Source organism: Phaethon aethereus (assembly GCF_964289735.1).
Source record: "Phaethon aethereus genome assembly, chromosome: 11".
Lineage (NCBI taxonomy): Eukaryota > Metazoa > Chordata > Aves > Phaethontiformes > Phaethontidae > Phaethon > Phaethon aethereus.
The window spans coordinates 9,110,177-9,131,482 of NC_138587.1; the positions used below are offsets into that span (position 1 = coordinate 9,110,177).

General features: G+C 45.1%; 1 protein-coding gene across 8 annotated transcripts in view; it reads left to right on the forward strand.

The window, feature by feature from the left end:
- The window catches only part of CADPS (calcium dependent secretion activator), a gene marked incomplete at its 3' end in the record, with an annotated part of 218,948 nt that overhangs the window by 124,070 nt on the left and 73,572 nt on the right, over positions 1-21,306 (forward strand). For 7 of the 8 annotated variants that reach the window (XM_082004650.1, XM_082004652.1, XM_082004653.1 and 4 more), the window contains exons 12-13: positions 8,379-8,515; positions 13,747-13,934. In XM_082004650.1, coding sequence (XP_081860776.1) covers positions 8,379-8,515; positions 13,747-13,934 — 325 coding nt within the window. The remainder of the gene's footprint in view (positions 1-8,378; positions 8,516-13,746; positions 13,935-21,306) is intronic. The other variant, XM_082004657.1, reaches the window with a different exon arrangement.

Genomic DNA, 21,306 nt, shown 5'->3' on the forward strand with positions numbered 1-21,306 from the left:
ACGTGGCAATGCTCATTGCAAAAGTCATTGGACGCAGCAGTTAAATAATCCGAAGCAGAAGTGAGTCATGCATGCCACACATGATGGCTTGTCGGGAGCCTTCAATGCACAAATACATATCTCGGCTCCTTCAGTCTTGAAATTCAAACATATCAAGTATTGCATTTTTAAAAGGGTCTTGGTTTGTTATTGGGTTTTTTTGGCTTGGGTTTTTTGGGTTTTTTTTTTCCCCCTGCAGAAAGGTAAGGACTTTTGCAAGACATTTTATTCTCGTACATTTATCTTTATACTTGTCATTTTTTTGTGCTTATTAGAGGCTATGGTGAATGAGGTTAAGCCATTTGATGAGTAACTGTTGTTATAGCTTTCATGTCGTAGCAGTCCGAGATGGCACATGCGCATGCATGCACGTGCAGAGAAAATCCAGCCCTCTGCTCCTGTGATGGAGCTGTCTGTCAAACAGAAACTTGAGAAGAACATATTTTGCTTTTGGGGAAACTTGGGAGAAATAGTGAATTCATTTGGTTCCCACCTCTTTTGACTTAGTAAATACAAACTTCGAGCACCACTCAAATTCTCATCGGCAGTTCGATAGCAGCACTTGACTCGGCAGTGAACAGACAGCTCCGAAACAGGGTGGAGTTTATTTTATTTGCAATTTACGTACTGAAAAAAAATAGATCCTGCTATTCATTAATTTTTGTATGACTCTACAATTCTTTTTATGTGGGTGAACAAAACCTGTTAGAGTGAAGGGTTTTGCTTTTTTTATTTGCTACAATTTGAAAGAAAAACTCCATTCACGCAAAGCTGTGCTTTTCTCCAATGTTCGCATTATAAAAGAAAAAACCCAAAACTGTTCTTGTTTACTGTTGAAATCATGCACAGTATTATAGTCAATAATGCTGCCAATACATATTACACCTTTTGGCAATATTTAAGCTTCATAAAAGTGGTCACTTGTCTGAAAGCACCAATCTTTGTTTCATTCTGTGTTAGTGATACATCCAACAAAATTCCCAAACATGCTGAATGTTCTTTTTTTTTTTAAACCCTTTTCTTTTTAACACGAAAGATTGGTCTGTACTTGTTTTACGTATCACTTGTGGTTATATTTTATTTTTTAATGTCTGTTTATATTTAATGACTGTTAATCACACCATATACAAAGAGTTGGTTGTTTCAAGAATTTGTAATGATTTGTTCCCCCATAATAAGTAGTGAGGTTTATTGAGCTGCTTAAGAAATTTTCAGCTGTAAGTTTTTGGTTTTTTGGTTGGTTTGATTTTCTTTAAGTTTCTTTTTCATTCTTTGCTTGAACCCAAGTATTTAGCTGCTAGGTTAGGGCTCCTGTCTGCTTTCCTGAGCCTTGTTGCTAGTCTTTATGTTATTCTGGTTTGTTCCTTCTTACCCTGCTAACTTCTAGCTGGACTCAAGGGTAAGTGCTTCCCTGTAGCTAGCACAGCTCAGATAATCAGACTAGATTATCTGACATATGCAATGTGCTTTTTTTTCTCTTAAATCTTTCTCATGTTTAGATTTTGTAGTACAAACTTTCCATGTTATTTTCCTGAATTGAGGTTTGAAATGTAAGTTTCCATACTGAAATTAGGATGCATGTGATGTTTGCATAATTGCCTTCTCTCCCTGGCTTTCACATTGGCATCAAGTGATCCTCTTAGTAAAGCCAATCATTAACATTTCTATTTTTCATTCCAAGATGTAAATATTAATTAACATCACAATAAAACTGCAAATAATACCTTCTTTTGTTTCATGGAATTTACATCTAGTTGACTGCTTCCTGCCTGAAAACAGATCATTTTGCACTCTGACAATATCCTTTCTCTCCGTGCCGATGATTAGCTTGGTGCGGCGCACCAGCATGTGGGGCTAACCGTGGACGCCTCAAAGCGTAGAAAGGTAGGGCAGGAGACCCCAAGAGACCTAGACAAGGTGCAGGACTGCACAGGAGCCCCCCAAAAACCCCATTGCACATGCCTTGTGAAAACAAGCCTGAGTCATCGAGGTTTGATAGCTCCCTCTCCCGTAAACTCGGTAGGGGATGATTTCGGGAGCAACAGCAGCTCTCTGGGCCACCCCAGGTTTGGAGATGCTGACCCACTCCGACTTAAATACAATAGTCAAGAGGTGTGCTGCTGTTCCCCCAAATGATCGTGAGTTAATGTTTTCGCGTGGGTCTCAGTCACCGATCGAAGCAATGCTTCCCAAAGAATAATCCAGGGGAATTATTATTTTACCCTTTCCCACTGGAATACCTACTTTGAAAAAGATAAAAGCACAAACTCGTGCGGTGAAAGAGCTTCTCCTTAGTCGCTGTTTAGTCTTAAATCCACTCGGTACAAATCCTTTATTGGTGTTAAAAGCTGCTTCTCTAATACCTGGTGCGTGCCTGCTTTCCTTAGGAGGGAACAGCATCCGTGGGTCATGAGAGCTGGCAAATATGTATCCAGAGTATCTGAATGCAATTATGAGAAGGAACAGGCGGTGTCATCCCTCCTGGCCATCAAACGAGACTCTTTTTTTTCTTCTTCCTCCTTTTGTTTCTTTTTTCTTCCTTTTATTTCTGTGTGTGAGTATGTGCGTGTGTGTATAAATATACCCCCGGGTAGCAGGCAGAATTCCTTCTCAGCAGACACTTTCTTTTTTCTTTCTCTTTTTTGTTTTCGAAATGTTTGGATTTCCAAAGAGGATTCTTATCAGACTTTGCTGCAAAAAAAAAAAAAACTTTAATTTGATGGAAATACAGATTTTTGCCGCTTTGAAAGAAAGAAAGAAAGAGTGAATGAATGAATGAATGAACTTGGGTTTGGCAACATTACATGTATTTGCACTACAATGCATTGCTATCCTATTAGATTATTAGTTTTGTGCTTTAATTGCTTTATTTTTTTTTAGATAGTTAGAGATATCATGAGAACGCTGCTGTGTCTTCTGTATTGTCAACTTGCAGATGCTTCATTGCAGGAATGCAGAATTAAAATGTTAATTCAGTTCTCATATAACTTGCATGAATTTAAAACTAGCCTGTAAATCACTTCTACGTGCTTTAAGAAGCATGGGACTCTAACACACAAAAGACAAATTCACAGGTTTCCGCAGTCATCCAATTCAAAATATTTTTAAATAGTTATAAAAATGCTGTGAAACAACGTTTTATATTATAAATAGCTGTTCTAAAACTGTGTTTTTAACTTGCCACATAAGGAATTATGTAAGTGCATACTACAAATTCTTATTCATTTAACTACCAAACATTAGATAACTTAGATTTCAATTCAGTTCCTAGTGTGTCTGGTGATTTACAGGAACGTTCGTAATCGTTTATTAAAATTGTAACTCGAGCAGAAGAGAATTTGTTTGCAGCAGGGGAAAAGCCATAAAACACAGGAATAAACAGCTGATTAAATTTAAAGCTATCTTCTAACGTGGAATAGTACGAAGAAGAAGAGTAGAGCTCTTAGATACCCAGCTGAGGGGCGAGTTCAGCTGCAGCGGCCGCAGCGCGTAGCGGGGAGGAGGTTTGCAGAGCCCCGGACGCGCGCAGGCACACGCATCACTTTTCAGAGGTGGCGACGCCGTAGCGCACGGCGCGGAGGGGACTCGGTAAGTCACCAGCCGGCACTGCCAGCCGCTCGCTCACGAACGACAGCCTGGCATTTTCAGTCCCGGTGTGGTCTCCCCCCGGCTCCCGGAGCACCGGTAGTTGCTAGTACAGCCTCTCGCTCCACACGGCCGAACAAAACGAGGTTTCTAGGCGCTTCCCCTGGGTATTTCTCTACCGAGCCGCAGCCCGAGCGTCTGCGTTAGCTCCGCGTAACCGGCGCGAGCAGGAGGGGACCGGTGCGTTGCCGGCGAGCGCCGCGCAGGCTGGAAAACTTCGCCCGCTTTGCCCAGCCGGGCCGGCGAAGAGTTTTCTAGAAATATCTGTAAATGAATAGCTGCCATCAATCATTGTCATTCCTTTATTTCATGTCTCCTGATGAGGTTGACTAGTGTCATTGTTTGTTACTGTCCAAACCACATCTTCATTCTTGTAATGTCAAGCAGATATGACAAGCACACATTTTCCAGATGAGTAAGATACAAAGTCACCTTTTAATTTACAGTTGTTTGGGTTTTTTTGTTTGTTGGTTTTGTGTTTTGTTTTTTTTTTAATAAGCAAACGTGTCATAAAATTTACTGGATGTTCAGTTGCCTTTGGTACTAAAGCAAAGTCACTCATTAACGACAAGAAATAAATCTGGAGTAAGAAATTCTTACAATAAAATGGCTACCTAAAGCCTTTTATAACAAGAATTCTTTTATGGAGCTTGTCCCCCGCTATTAACTTCACCACTCTCAGAGCAAAATCTGCCAAAATTATTGCTGGAGCAAAAGAAATGCAGAGGGCAGGGAAATACATTTTTAAAAAAGAAGAGAGATTTGACTGTTTTGTCTCTTCCTTTTTAAATAACAATTAGATAAAGAGAAACACAGCCCTCAGAGGACCAAATGGTGGGCTAGTTCTTTGGTTTTTGTGATTATTGTTGCTGTTGTGGTTGTTGAAATCTTTTGTGTTCCTGACACTGGCAGATTTTTAAGACTGATTTCCAACACTTACAGGGAGTGTGTGCCTGACGGGGCTAGTTAATGGAGTCAGTATAAAACGCTAACCAGATAAAAATGAACAAAATAAATCTGGCAGTATTTTAAAAAGACCATAACGTAGGTGACCAAGAGTAATATAAAAGGCCAGAGCCTGCAGCTTTCCAGAAGAAAGGTTCGTGGAGCCTGTGCTGCCGGTTTACCTCCGCTGGCAGCCTCCCTCCCGAGACCACCATCAAAACCCTTTCAGCTGCAGTTGTGTGCAGCTTGTCTAAATATGTAAGATAACTTTTGTGGGCCTGCAGCAGCATTTTGGCTGGGGCCCCGAACAAAGAAGCGCCCGCGAGCTTGGCACGGCACCTTGGGAAGGGATTGTAAATTACTGGAGCATCATATAACTTTCTTTCTTTGGTTTCTCCTTTCTTTTTAGCTAGAATAACAGAGCAGGGTCAAAAAAGCAACCGTATTTGACTGAAACAATTAATTTAAAGTACTTGCAAATTAGCTGTACAGTTTGGTTGTGAATATTAGCCATTCCGATTTTGTACTTTGTTGAAAATCTCATTCAAACTGCACAAGCCATTTTGAAAGAGGATAGGTTATATATAAGACTTACTTAATATGCAGATGTCAGCATTATTTTAAATCACAGATCAGCTGTCTGGAGTAGAAGAACAATATATTGAGATCTATCGTTTTCTTTTTGTATTGCCTAGGAAGTTCAATGCTTTTGGTGTAATTTGACTCCTAAATTTCATTCTTAAAAGCGAGTCCATTGGAAAAATCAAAATGCAAAAATAAATTGCAAGTTGCATGGCGTGTTTATTTTCCAACAATTAATTAAGGGAAGGTAAGTCTAGAGTAGTTGTCCTTTTTAACCTGCTCCTAGTTATTCTTAAGAATTTCAAGCATCTGGCCCAGAGCAGATAGATACTACATTTAAGAGGAATACATGCGTCTACTGCCATTCTCCGAAGACATCTCCCGTTCAAACCACGCCGGCTTTAGCCCCTGGATGGGTGATGTACCCAGCCCCTCAGCTCTGCCGATGCAAAACGGTTTGACCGTGCAAGAACCGCGGCGCTGGGCGGAAAACCACATTTTAAACCACCGACCGAGCAGAAGTCCTGCGGCTCATACTTTTTTGATCACTCAAGCTCATGTAGTGCCATGGCTGATGCCTCTCTCTTCAAGAGCTTGTTCTGAGATGGGGACATTTGGGGCAAATGGGTTTTCGAGCAGGCACCCAACGGGATGCTCAGTAAGGGGTGGCTTCAAAATGATTAATGAAAGTAAAATTGCTCCTGATCATGGACGGTCGGGAAGGCCGTTTAAGCGCTCTGTTCTCACGCCTGGCAAGGAACTGTCTGTGCCCCTGCCGTGAGCAGGGAGATCTTAAAAAGCCCAGGACTGACCCTCAGCTCCGTTGTAACCAGCAGAGCCTCGGCTGGTTCACACCAGCCAAAGATGTGCTGGGTGCCCACCTCGTTCAGAAAACATGAAGTGGGGAAAAGCTTATCAGCTTGGAGTAAAAAACATTCACGTTTTCTAGCACATCTGCTCAGAAAAGTTCACCAGCTAAAGGGCTAGAGGACTCTTCACATTTCCAGTTGATTTACTCAGCTCTCGGAGCCTCGTCGGCTGGGCAGGAGGATTGACAGTGTATGAGGGCTCCTAATTGAAAAGGAATAAAATCTCTGAGCAAAGCTGGCAAATGAAGGCCTCCAGCCAATTAGTCAGCTTGCAGTCAACTCAGGAACCGGGCAGAGCAGCAAGCTATTAAAAATAGTCTGATAATATCTGTTAAAATATTTTGCGGGCGCTAGGGATGGAATCAAAAACAGCATAGACAAACCCTTTGGGAGTGAACTCGCTCAAATCCATCTTGGCCCGGAGGGACAAAGACGATGGGGCAGAAAGCTGCCAAAACAGACAGGAGCCAGCCCGTGCCGTGAGCCCCAGGGCTGGGTGGGCTTCGCATCCCACGCCCACGGATGCCGGAGAGGTGCCGTGGAGGTGATGCGCTCCTCAGGGAGGTTGTCCCTGTCCCCCGAGCCAGCCCTTGCCTTGCCACATCGCTCGGCACCGGCGGCGGCTTCTTCTGTCCCCGCGCTGAATGGAGGGAGCCGCCGGCAGAGGGGCGGATTTGGGAGCGGACAGGGAGGCACGGGAGGCAGCAGGAGCTGGTGCATGGAGCAGAACTGGGGAGCAGACCCTCAAAAATTAACCAGCTGTAGGAAAAAAAGATCAGTGTTTATTCAGCAGAGCTTTAATGAGGAAAATTGCCAGCTACTGCTGAATTAAGTATTCCTAGCAGCTAATTGAAATGTTACATGTTTTAATTTGTCTGATTTCTTTCCAGTGGGTGATGTTATTTATATAGTTTGTATATGACTAATGACAGACTGTACAGAAAATGTAAAGATTGCTTCCAATGGTCAGTAATATCTGAGAGCACAGACATGAACAAGGTATTTAGGAAGACATGCATTCCTTCACAGCTTAATATTAAGTAGTAAAACATATATAAAAGAACACTGTCTCATTATCACTTAAAGCTCTTTTTTTATTTTTTATTTTTTTTAAATTAAGGATTTTTGTTTCTGCTGGTAAAGGGGCATTTTGTTTTAAAACAAATACAGTTACCATATACTACTATTGCGGAAAACTGCATTTTTGTGTCCTTTCAGCCACATTGTTTCAAGGCCACCCAGTTCCCCCAGGAGGCTATAAACAGAGGAAGGATTTAGACCCTATTCTCTTTGTCGGGGATTTGGCAAGAACCCATACAGTAGGAAGCTGAGCACAGACAAAACCGAGTGAAAGGTGTCCTTTAATCCCCCGGCCGCTGGTAGAACAAAGCCTACTCCCAGCGGGGTCCCGGCTGGCCGCACCCAGGCCGGCTTGGCGACTTCATTTCCACTGCTGAATTCGGTGTATTTTTAGTTAACCACGTTGAGATTAATTAATTAGCCCCTAGGAGTTAGTGCCTGTAAACGTCACCCAAAGCAGAGAAGTGTGAATACGCTGAGGCTGTTAATTCACCCAAAAACGGCAGCTCGTAATCCAGGCAGGGGAAATTCAGCCCCTCCGTCGGGATGACTGGCAGCTCTGCCGCACTATCGGGTTACTGCCTCGGTGACAACAAACTACATGTCAATTTAACTTCTTAGTGATGCTTAAAAGAGCATCTTTTTATTTCGGTGAGGTAGCATTTGAAGTTGCCATTAGGAAAGAAATTGCCGTGGGGAGACAAGCATTGGCGTTTGGATAAAGAACAACATAACTGGTTTGATACCTAGAAAACTTAGTAAATGTAGAGAAAAATGCTACAGCTGTAACTTCCTTAGAATGGCAGAATCTATTATAATTAACCACAACTAACTAAATAGGAGCTAATTTACTTATGTGAGCCAAAATTCTGTTAACTCATAGCATATCGTAAGATACAGAGTAAGTAAGTAAGTTCTTGGGTTTGTGCTCTGGTTTTAAGTACAGAATAAATGCAGTATAATGAGCAGTTGACAAGATGTTAATTCTAAAATCTTTTGCCTAAATGCAATAAGATAGTCCACAACTGATGCAAGTTGACAATGGGAGGTGAAAAGTGTACTGTATAGCCTGCAAAGAGAAAAGTTAATGGAATGTAGGGAAGAGGAGATATTTTGCTTTCATGCTTCATACTGTATATTTTTTTCTGTTGTATTTGTCAACTAAAATGTCTTATATCTCTCTAAATGGTGTCTTTCTCTATATGTATAAATGAACAGATGCAGATAGAGCTCAAAAGCATGGCATGGATGAATTTATCTCTTCCAATCCCTGTAACTTTGACCACGCTTCACTCTTTGAGATGGTTCAGCGCCTCACTTTGGACCACAGACTTAATGATTCCTATTCTTGTCTGGCAAGTATATTCTTTGGTCTCTAGTGATATAAACATCAAGCAGCAAAGTCAAAGCTAGTGCAAGTGGGGGCTAATCCCCCTGTCGCTGGAAGATTGACTTCTGTTTACACCAGGTTTGAATTTGGCCCAGGGGTGTTTTCTTTTGAGAGGCTACCTGCAGTGAGATAACTGCTGTTCTTCTCCAGTTGCACTGTCTTTACCATTTCTGTTTGCAATGCTTAAAATGTTTCTTCCTGCAAAGACAAAGAGCAGTGTGGGGATGTGAAGTAGAGTGCAGTGTTTTGCAGCCTCCCACACTGCCTTCCAGAGTCTTCTGGATGAAAGAACAGGGGAAAAATAATGTTCTGGTACCACCTCCCATGTCAATGGAGTCCCACCAGGAATAACTGTGTCCCAGCTTTGTGTCTCTTTATGAGCAGGGATCCCAGGCAGGTAACAGATGGGAATAGGGGGATACCTGCAGTGATGCTGCCGTCTGTCCACACTCATGTAGTCGCATGCCCATCCTGATTATTCTCATGAGCACGGGTTGCAGCTCTCAGCCCACTGCTGTGTAACAGGGTCTGTAGGACAGTGGCACTGAGATGCTCCACCACAGCTTGTAGCCTTTGGCTGGGTTGCAGTGCTTGGGGGCTCTTGGGTATTGTGAGGATTTAAATGACAAATAACCTTTAACAATACAACTTGAACAATTAATTTTTAAGCGGTTTCAGTGGGTAAAATGGAGAGGCTTTTCGCTTTTGAGAAAACAAGAGGATGAAGTCTTTCTAGAGGGGCCTGAAATGCCCGTCCTGTCCTGAATATGGCACGGGACAGATCCTGACCTGCCACCCTCCTCGTGCTGCACAGAAACCTCCACGCTGGGGTCTGTGCCTTCAGCAGAAGGACAACCCTGTGCCGATAGCCTTCACCTTTTGCCAGCTGTGCAGTCCCTAGAGCTGAGGCTCTTGAGTGCCTTCCCATTAAAAGCAGCAACCTGGGAACACAACTGAGCAGTTGGCAGTAAGGCGCTCAGTCTCAAATCCTGTCCTCCACGTCCCCCTCCACCATGGTGCTCCTCTCACCTGCTCTGCCCCTTGCACCTCACGCAAGAGCTGATCTCAGAAAGGCTAAGTTCTGGTAAATGCCATTAGCAGTAGGGAGTTGTCACCTTCCTGATGAGAGGCAGGGCTAGGAGGAACGGTCGTGGATGTCCCCCGAGGTAAGGATGGGGTGGGGGAAGGCTGCAGTGTGCAGGTACCCAAGTGGTACATACAGGCTTGGTGGGAGCATTGTCAGACCTGCAGCAGGTTTCTCACCAGTGCCATCAAGGTCTTTGCTCCAGCAGGCAGTGAATTTGGCATGCAGCTTCTGCTCCCCACGCATGGCTCACCCTAGGAAGACCATCCCCATCCATGCATGTCTGACAGGTTGGCTTGCAGCTGGTTTGTCTCTGTGCAGTCTCGGGCCTGGTGAGAGAGCTGTGGCCGTTGAATTACGTTCATGGAGAGGTGCGAAGCCATCACTGAACATGATTAACAATGTTTCTCTTCAAGAAACCCACCAGCCACACTTCAGCTTGTTATTGAGGTGTTTAGGCCCTTGCTAGATGCTACCGGAGCAGTGGAGCTCCCCTCGGCACCAAGACCCGTGCCTCTTTGGAGCGAAGCATCATCAATTAACCACCTTCTTTCAAATCAGCCGTTGCAGAGTGTTACAAAGAAGATAATAATGTGTTTGCCTACGCTTGGACTTCCTATGCTTCTTTACTTATTTTACTATGGTTTTGTCCTGTTCATGGCGTAAAAAAACAGACTGACCTCAAAATTTGAGTTCAACTGCAAAGAGGTCCCATTGCTCTTGCTAAGTCTTTGGGATGTTGGTGGTACCACTGCGCTGGCTTGCCTGGAGGAGCTGTGAGCCTGTGGTAAGCCTGTTCTGTCTGCCCTGTGTGCTCCTGGGCAATTGTCATTCTCCCTACAGGACGTTTCCATGCAAGGTCGCGCAGAGTTTTGCCTCGTCACACCTCTCCTTGTTTACAAACGTGGACATGGAGGTGCCAGGGAAGACTTACCAGGCACAGTGTCTTACCCTGACACAAAGGATAATTCAGCATTGCCTCCTTTCCATGGAACCAGGTTAAACAACATTGCGAGCCCACTCACTGGCTGAGCCAGGCATCCCTATGAAAACAAACAGGCTGGCTGACTAATCTCAGCTATAGCAGAAGTGATGTTTGCTGGCAGAGAGAACTATGCTGGGGAAGAGGAAGAGCGTTGTCTGCATCACTTGCTGAGGGCTCCTGCCCATCGTCCACAAACTGATAGCACAGTCACATTCACAGCTCCTCCTGGACTTTTGGGAAGAGTATGCCGCTCTTCCAGCTTGGTATGGACCCCACGAGTGTGTGGGTCTTCATTGCTTTCTGCCTGGACATGACTTCTGAAACTGCACTTCAACTCTTTCCAAGACTTCCCAATCTACTGCCGGCGTCCAGCTCATGCGGCTGAGTCCTTGCCGGAGCTGTATTTCCCATCATGTGTCAGCACTTGTGGGATTCACGTGTGCTTAGTACAGCACAGCGTGTACTGAGGAAAGGTGATCTTCCAGAGTGTCCAGCTTAGCTGAGATGGTGTGAAGTAGTCAGATTAAAAGGTCCATGAAGCAGGCTACAAAAATGAAATTCTTTTGTTTTACCTATGGTAGGTGAGAAAATTCAGCTACTGGAAAGTGAAAATTTTCCTTCAAAAGCCCTTGTTTTCTCAAAAGCTGCATTTACCATTAGAAAAGTTGCCAGTGATTCACCAGCCCTGACCAAGCCTTTCTTTACGCAGCTTCAAAGCTCCCATTGACTCCCTGCTGGTGCCTGGGACACATGTCCCCTTCTCGATGCCGTTCAACTTGTTGAACACAGTCACTTGAGCTCCCTGTGCTCTATGGCCTTCCCCCAATGTCCCCTCTAGGCTTCCTCATGCCCTTGAAGACCATCTGGAAGACCAAACTGAGCTAAACCTAGCTGCGTTGGGATGAGACACCTGGTATATTACCATTATCAGCTGCGTTTGCCAGACTGGCTAGTTGTCATCTGGTTGCACCAGGCAAATCTTAATCAAGAGCCAGGATCTGCCTGAAGATATGGGGCATTTGCCTGAATACCGCCTTTCATCAAACCTTAGATTTTTTCTGGGGCTATGGGGAGCAGCATTTACTGCTCCTTTGGGGGCCCATTCAGCAGCAGGATTTTTATTTCATACCTCTGCTGTGCAAAAGGAGACCGCCTGGTCCTCCTGGGCAATGGATCTTGCCACCCGTAGTCTGTTTGCCCGTGCTCTCATGAGGTATCATGATATGAGGTCCATCACTGACCCTCTGACCCTCTGCTCAGGCTTCCCCTCTGAGCCATGGCAGTGATCTTGAGTGGTTGCCCCCATTCCTTCTGTCCTCCTGAGGACCAGCACTTCTCAGAGCCCGGTGCAGGGGAGTAATGTGGCCTGCGCTGGATCACTGCGTCCAGCCTCCTGTTTCCTTCATCCCAAACTCTCGGCTTGATACCAGCTCCAGTGAAATTAGTGCCAGCCTTCCCATTGATGTCAGTAGGGCCAAGATTTCACCCCACAGGGAGGACTGAGTCCTTTGTATGTATTAGGTGAATATAACAATTTCAACCACATTTCTACCCCAGTAATCAAATGCATGCATCTTTCTATCGCAGAACAGTCATGGTATTTCTATATTTTTACCATGCCTGATCACCAAAGACTTGTGTGAAGAAGGCAAGGTGAAGAGATGGCCCAAGGATGTAACAAACAGGCAACACAAAGAAATCCAGAATCAAGCATAATACCACCAACCAAAAAGCAAACAGAAATACCATTAAAAGCAATGAAGGCAAATATACCCCTCCCAAAAAAATAGCCTTCCAGAGTGCCATCCCATCTGCATTGTTCTGTGGCTTCATTTTGAAATGTGCACTTCTAGTGATCCCAGCACTGTAGCTACTCCCTGTATCTATCATTTTCCCCTCATTATTTTAATTCTTTTCTCAATCTGTTTTGGAGTTGGCCCAATAAGGATGAGCAAATCCTTCTCTATGTCTTTGAGCTCTTAATTGATATTTCTTCAACTCTTTTCAAAGCAGCTATTTTGGCATCTAGAAAAGATTTGGTGTCATCTGAGTGGTAGAAAATATATTTTAATCTTTCACAGCAGTGTTGTTTCTAAGATGTAGCATTTGGGGTAACAGATGGGGTGGCAAAGAAGTTGCCTATAGGGGCAGTGCTCTGCCTCAACTACTCTCCCGCCCGCTGCAGGAACTTTTCAATTAAACGATGAAAGATTTTGCAGCTTGATGCATTCCAGAGCTGCGTCTTAGCAATTGTTTAGCACCCAAATTTCCATGTAAATATTGACGGTTTTGCAGCATTTTGAAAAGCAATCTACGAGAATATTCTTGTTCTCGCTAGCGCCTTTCCCAAAGGCAGAGGCGCGCTCCGATTCAGCTGTCCCGCGATGTTCACCTCGCGGGGAAGGGCGTCCTCCTCGGGAGCGCGGACACTGCACCACAAGCCGTGTGTCACCAGGCCCTCAGGACTGACAGAAATAGTCTGAGGTTTCTGGATGTGTAAAGAAAACCTGGTCGTGAGCAGAGCTTCCTTTTGCTTCGATGCCGCGGAGATGGGCAATGGCAGAGCGCGTCACCAGCAGTACGCAATAAAGACAACGGGAAACGTCCCTTTCTGATACTGCAGAGCTGCCTTCCTCTGTGTGCAGGATGTTCCTACCTGCCAGATGCAAGAGGAGTCATTATTCAGTGTAATCCTCCATCCTCTCCCCCAGACCAGTCTTCTTGCTCCTGGCCAAATGTACAATCCCATCCCTAAAATGCGATTACTGTTTCACACTGTTCAAGTAACCAAATCTTGGTCATCTCTTAAAGGTGTAAGTCTTTTTTGTCTTTTTTTTCTTTTTTTTGCTAGGCACTGACATGAGCTGGCCTAGCTTTTCAGCATTTTAAAGGTCGTTTCCCTTTAATGGTAGCATAATATGTTTTTATTAACAGTTGCACTGAGTGCTGTTTTTGGGTGATGATATACAGACTGTATTGTTTAAGAGTGACCTCTTTCCTTTTTCCTTAACGTAGCCTTGGGTTTGTATTTCTTTTATTAGAACAGTTGACCACTGCACCTCCAAATCTGATAGCTTTTGTATTTAATAACTTATATTTAAAATCAAGTCTCTTTATTTCTAAACAGGGCTGGTTTAGTCCTGGCCAGGTCTTTGTGCTAGATGAGTATTGTGCACGTAATGGAGTGAGAGGCTGTCACAGACATCTCTGCTACCTCAGAGATTTGCTAGAGCGCGCAGAAAACGGAGCTATGATTGACCCCACCTTACTTCACTACAGCTTTGCCTTTTGTGCATCACATGTTCATGGCAACAGGTAAGGAATTCTTCTTGGCTAGCAGCTCCCTGCCGGCAAGGGATGACTTTGTCAAATATAGGTTTCCTTGGATAATGCACAACAGTCCCCAATTTGTTTTCACAGTGGATGTTTGGCAGCAGCGCTTCTAGTGGCATAGTCGGTTTGTTTGTTTGTTTCGTTGCTTGTTTAATGTAAGCAATAAAAATGCACGTAGAGGATCCAGAAATGAGGGATTTTAACTTTCTTACCCAGGCACCTGCTTGATGCAGCTCTGGACAAAATAGAGTTGAAGTATGTGTGACTGTCACAGGTTGAATAAATAGAAGTAAACGATACACTGTGCTGATTTAATTGCTGTGCCAGAGGATCTGACAAGTTGCAGCAGTGAAATTTTCAGCAGCGTCGAACTTCAGTCTTCAGAAGGGCTTTAAGCCCTCGGGCACCCGTTTAAAGTCCGCGTGACATCAGTTCGAAAATTGCTTAGACATAACTGAAAATTTTACCTTGCTCTGTTGCAAAACGATTCCAATTTCAGAAGTAGTCCATTCCTTTCTCTCAAATGTAGCCGGTCTTTGGTGGGAGGAACTGGAGCTGAGCTTTTTCCTTCGCTGTTTATTTTGTTGACAGCTGTAGCATCTATTGCAGATTCTTTTTCTGCTTTTTTCTTGCTAAGTTGCATTATACGCTTTGAGATACCGCTCTCTAACCTGCATATGCTGCTGAAGAAAGGAATGTTATAAAATAATTATGTGTTTTCATAAATCCTCTGGTAAATACCATCCCAAATTACGACACGCATTGCCCAGGTTTCACTTTGCGAGGCTGCCGCTTGCTTCTGCACTTACTTTCATACATCTTGTCATGGAAACCGAGTTTTTGCTTCCTTAGTTTCTTTTTTAGTTCTGACTTTCTTTGCTTGTTTGTACCTTCTTTGCCAATTGTTATTTGATTTCAGTTGTTTCCTTTCATTTCAGTTTCCTTTTGTTTTATTTTGAGGTTTTTCATGCTTTCTTCTTGTTTCTTTCACTTTTGCTGCTGGCCTTGCCCCCCGTGTTTCAATCACTCCCCAAAGCCAACACATGGCAGAATTACTTGGTGGGTCACAGCCAAGTGCAGAAGGCGAGGGGGGCAAAGTGTCTCATGCCCCTGCCGCTGAAGCGGAGACAAAAAAGGATTCCAAAAAGGAGTCCAAAAAAAGGAAAGATTCCAAATCCCAGCCGAATCCAGAGCCAAAAAGGTAAGCGAAAGCATGCAGTGCACAGGAGTGTGTTGTAGGGACACCAGGCTCCTCGCTCACTGAGCACACCGGGCAGTTTGGGTCCCCGCGGCACGGGGAGACCCGCTGCAGCACCGGCATGTGGGTTCTATGCTCTCCTGGGAGTTGGATGGCATTTGGGCACCCAAGTCCCATAGGGGGTCAGGGCCTTGAGTTTTTTAGGCGTCTGTGTAGGAGGCTGCTGACATGTAGGGTTGAGACATGTAGGGGTTGAGACTGGGCGGGGGACACTGGCTGCCCCCATCGCCCCTCTTCCACAGGCAGGGCTCATGCCAGCAGGAGGCTGTTGTGGGGACGAGACCTGGCTCAAAGCCTGTTTGGCCCATAATGGAGAGGAGGTTGGATGCAGGTCATGGCTACCCCATGTGTGTCTTCACAGGGTCCAGCATAGCCAGAGCTGGAGCCTCCATTTCATTGGGGTCAATGGCAGGAGGTAACTGACGGTACTGGCCATGGTGACACCCCACCATCCCCTCCCCATGGGGCTGGACAGTTGTGGGCTCAGGAAAATGTCTTGCTTTAAAACCCATGTGGTGTGTAGACCCCAGTCCTGTGCCTGTACATCTGCTCGGGGCGGCGTGTGGCTGCTGCGCCGTGCCCGGGACCTCTGGGTGCTGCCAAAGGGGCAACTCGGCCACGGCCAGGCTATCCAAGTTGTTTGTTTAAAATATTCCAAGAAAGAAATGAGATGTTTTGCTATGACTTAGCTGTCTTTAGCTGATGGTTGACTTCACATCGAAAGGCTGAAGGTTCATATTCCTTCTTGGCCGCTGCCATGTCTCTGTTGCCGGGGGATGACGGGAGCTGCAAGGCTGCGTTGTGCTTTCTCACCCGGGGCAGGCTCTGCGTAACGCCCGGGAGCCAGCGGAGTTTGGTACCGAGACTGCGGGGTGCGGATTCTGGCCTCTGCTGTCAGGAGGTCACAGAAAAGGACTGCAGGGGTCTGAGAGAAAATGTGACTCCGTATCTTTGTGTCTACTATCAGAATCTGAATATCTGAGCGGAAGAGTCAAGATTTCTTTTCAGAAAGCTGTTTAGGCCACATGCATCATGCATTTGCGAGCTGGCTGGCAGAGAGAGGCGGAAAGCCAATACTTCCCCGTGCAGTCCTTGCTGGCTGTTGCGACGTGTGTAAAGCCGGGTTCTCTTTAGCTACATCCCTTCCTCCCACCTGCCACGACCATACGTTGCTCGTTGCCTTAGGGCTGGCCATGCTCTCCCCGGGAAACCTATAGCTCATGGCAGAGCAGAAAACTTTCCGGGTAAAATTTGTCGAGGTGGGAGCACGCCTGCCCTGGAGCTGGCGCAGCGTCCGGTGGAGCATCTTGGAGCAGCCTTGGGGCGTGCATTGCGTCGTTATTGCTATGCACAGTGGTCTGGGAAAGATTCAAGTTATGAGACATTTTTCTGTCTAACAAAGGCTTCTTTTTCTGTCGAATCTGAGAAAGTGTCGATTTTCTTTATAAAAGGAAGTTCCTTCACTTTTAGACAGTAAGAAAACCCAAGCGGGTGGTTTAGCTTTCTCCAGAATAAGGCTGGCTGTCAGTCAGAATATGCCACCCAGTAAGGAAGGTCGAGCAGGGAGATAATTTCATGTGGCTATCGATCGCCTGTATTAGCAGCAGACAGTGATGGAGCTGAGGTGGGCTGTCTGTTTGTATCGTGTTTGCGTAAGGTCAGGCAGCGAGACAACAGTCGCTCGCAGTCAGCGGGGAAGTGCAGGCAGGCTGCGGTGCGGATGCTGAGGACAGCCTGAAGGTCAAGGCTGACAGGATGACAGGCGTCAGCGCAGGGACCATGCCTCCTCGCCTGTCCGGCTCCCGCCTCGGTGGCACGGCTGCCGCACCACAGCCGGATGGGAGCGGGATGGCTGCTGGTGGAAATGTAGGAACAGACCCTGCGGCCGCAGCAGGTGAAATGGTCAAAACGGGATTTTGGGGATGTTTTGGAGACCTGTTGCTTTATATATCAGGGTTTGTTCTTCCCCGCTCCCTTGGGCTCATGTAGCTTATTCAGACCCCTGAAAGCCTGACATAATCTCTCCAAAAGAAGGCTGTAAATCACTGCTATTTGCATGATAGTCCCCGTAATTTTTCAGTTAAGTTCATCCTTTTCCAAGTAAAAATGGAGTTAAATTCCTTGTCCTAAGTTTCACCTCCTGCAGATACCTGAATACGTAACACGCAGGCTGTCCGGAAGGCAGGGACCCGCCAAGGTTGCTGAATACCCGCATGCTCCTCTGCTGCCCAGGTTCTGGCTCTTCACCCAGACTGAGGAACTCGAGGCTTTTTCACTGCTGTGGTCACTAGCGAGTTGATAACAGGGTTTTGCCCACCAGGTATCACTGGATGCCTTTTGGTAAAGTCCTGCCATTGTGAAAGCTGTTGTGATTTCTGATCTGTTTACCTATGTGACGGGTAAGAAATGCATAGTGTTATTCCAGCATCCGACAAACACGCTGTGTGTTTATTGGTGTCTGTGTTCGGTACCACCACCATAGTATCGAGGCTGTCGCTTTCCTTTATCAACAGCCCTCCAAAAAGCAATGAGGCAAGAAGCAGGAATGGTTTTAAGAGGACATTGTGATTTAGGGTAAAATTGTGAAAGGTTTTACATGATCGCCCAGGTCTTTCCCTGCCGTCTGTTTCCACCTTTGTCACTGTCCTCACGTTGGAGGGCTATGACAGTACCGCTGGCGTCGCTTGACACGCAGAGAAGTGATGCGTTAGAGGAGCCTCGCTGCTTCCCTCTCTGTGCATGGGAGAGGCGTTGCGGAGCGGAAAGTTGAGCTCGGCTTTCCCAGGCCCAGAGTTAGCACCTAAACCTCGAGCAGGGGTTCCTGCCCCTTTCGAAGGAACGGCTTTCAGGAGTGACCTTGGTTTTACATGTGTCTTTTTGGGATTTAGACATACAATAACTTTATTTTTAAACTTTTAAACAAAAAAAGACTCTTTCTATGCTTGCTAATCCCAAACTTTTAAAAATAAGACTAAAATACTGAATGTGTGCATGCTAAGTATTAGCAGACCTTGAGCTTATCAAAATCAGGATGCCAGACTGAATCCCCTCCAGTCTAGTAACAACTGAACAGCACCATTCTCTGCAAGTTGTTAGATGACTATTTACCCAAGGTCCAAGCAATTACATGTCTCTCAGTTAATTTGGTATATCAGTGACTTGCTCTTTCCTCTCTAAGCTGTATTTTACATCAGACTTGCTTTCAAGAAGTAGCTCTTTCCTTAGCTAACATTAGCATTAGCTTTCATTAGTTTTTTACATCTGTAAGCCAGCAGAAATGATGTTATTGTCATAGACCTCAAGGAATTCAAAAGCCTGCGTAATATATTTGTAATTTTTTCCATTGTATTCTGATGCATATCTGGCTGTTTCACATGAAGGCAAGATTTCTGTACAGCTAGTTAAAGAAACAAAACGGGACATTTTTGGTCCCTTAAAAGAAGGAGTAAATATATGAACACTTTATCACAGTGTCTTCGTATGCTTCCCCTAGTTCCTTGTGTTTAGTTCCCACGTCTCGTTCAGATGCGTAGCCCTGGCTGCAGTAAGGCAGGTTAAAATCTGACGTGGCATAAAGCCGTAACCTTTCATTAGGTGCCGGCACCGTGTCGCGACAAGGCCACGGCAACACGGCGTGCGCTACGGCTGTCTGTCGGATAGGATCCGTTGTCCGTGCTGAAGGGAGGTGGGTTGCCAGCCACCAGCAGACAACCAGCTCCGTGCGGCCGGCTGACGTGATTCGTGACAATGGGAGTAGGATGGCAGTGCTCAGAAACCATCCGGTTCAGCCGCGGTACGTCGGGGGTAGATCGCAGAGGAGAAGCGATGAGCTGTGACTTGGCTCGGCGCTGGCTGTGGAGGAGAGCCCAGGCAAAATAAAGGCAGGAGTTGGGAGGATGAAATGGCTCCCATGCTCTGCAGCGTCTCGAGCGGGCGGAGGGCTGGGCTGAACAAAGGGCTTTCAACCGGCATCTCAGGCACGGCGTGAATTCCCAGAAGAAAGGGGAGCTGGGGGAAAATCAATGTTTGCTGAATAAGCTTTTTTCGAGGGGTCTAAACAGGTGGGCTCTTTCAGGCCAGCTTTGCTGGGGGAGATGAGGAGCAGCAGGCAGGCAGCTGTGGTCCTGCCCACATCCCCGGAGCAGTCCCCGTGCAACCGGTGGGGCTTCGCGCAGCCGAGTCTTCCTGCGAGGGCTCCTTTGAAAGCCTACCCTGACACATGCCGTCCAAGGCACTAATCATCGATGTTTACTGTATAGCTCATATGTGCTGCACCTGGCAACCAGCAAGGGAGCTGAAGGCAGCACGTGTTTTGTATTTGAGTTGTTACTTAAAAAATCAAATTATTTGCATCAGTTTTTGACATTGTTTTTTTTTCCCTTGGCTCTGTATGCCAGGGCTCACAGTGCGTGCAAAGATCTGTTTGCTACGTGTAAGCAATATTTTCCCCAGTAAAAAAAAAAGCGTAGACAAGTTAAACATAAAAGGTGTAAAAGATGATACGTCTTTTCAGTTATAAGCCGCCATGGTATTTCATACAGGCTTATGTCAAAGAGATTAACCCACTGGAGCTATACTCTGTATTTATAATTGCATACAAATGCATGCTATAGCTTCATATATTAGTCTTTGTTAAAAAATCATTTTGATATATTTGTTTTAGCAGCATAACTAGCCCTGGGGGCACTGGGTATAATTAGAAAAGGGCAGGGGGGAGGCGGGGCTTGTAGAATAAAGCAGTGGCCTTAGGATCACAGGACCTAATTATAATTTATAATTAATCCCAGAATTTGCACAAACCATCTAAGCTAAACAAGGACTATCATTTTTTCTGTATAAATTGCAACCATTTTTTTCTAATTTCACCACCTGCTTTGTTGATGTTGTTGTTTTTGTGGCTTAAACCTTAAAAACAAGGGGGGATTAGGAAAGAAATATCTAAAACTTTCCATGTGAAAGATTTACAGTGAGAATTTACAGGTTTAGAGCCAACATAGCAAATCTGCAGCAGGAGGAGTGATCTGAAACTTGTTTACTTACAGTTAAAATTTTCCTTATTTATTTTTCATGCCTTTTTTGCCCTTCTGCTTCCCTCTCTGCCCACAACTTCTGCCATACACCTCAAGTGTCCATGAGCAGGAGCTATAGAGAATGGGATGAAATGGTATCTCTGCACAGACGGAGACATTTATATTGTTTTGTTGACCTGAATTCATAGACCCAAACCTATTTTGTCCCTTGTGCCTCCATATATACCCTGTACACACAGAACTTTTTTTCACCCTTTTGCTCTCCTCTCATTCCCCATCACTGCTTCAGTGTAGTAACGATGTGGTTGTGGATTGCATTTGAGAACATCCGTTTCCTCCAGCTGCCTTTTAGCTAGCCTTGCTGCAGAAATGCTGCTCACTGGAGTCGTCGGTGCTTCTGTCCATGAGATCGAATAGCAAATATCAAAGTTGAGCTGGAGACTTTTGCTGAAAACAAAATTGCCGATAAGCATCAGAACGAGCTGGTGCGACTTGAGCTTCTCCTGGGGAATTTTTTTCAGCCCCATCAGCGATGTACTGGAATTGTCAAGAGCACAGAAGTGAATCTTAAATTATAGTGATGCTAAGCTATGTACCCTTTTTGTTCCTGCAAAAGGGAAAATAAATATGTTCCCTCAAAAAGATTACATTTTCGAAGTAGATTTGACTTGAATATTTAATTAGGTTTCAAAATTATCAAGCTAATAAATTAAGTGCAAAGCTTTGGGTAGTGTTTTTCCAGTTCTATGTATATCCTGCATTTGTCACTAATTAATGAGTTCCTAATGCTTCAGCTTCTGGGAAGATGAGCAACAAAGATTAACATAACTAGTAAATCCAAAGATGTGCAGCTGGGTTATAGTATTTGAAATTTGACAAAAACATTGGAAGTATTATTATTTGTGACATGGCTCAAGATGGGGGATTGTGAGGAAAGCAAAGATGACAGAACTGGTGCTAACCACTGTGACAACAACTTGAAAAGCAGCCGACATGACATCTTTCCTATCATGCTGCCGAAAATGTCAACTTTGTGAAGGACAGTGAGAAAATGGTTTGCCGAAAA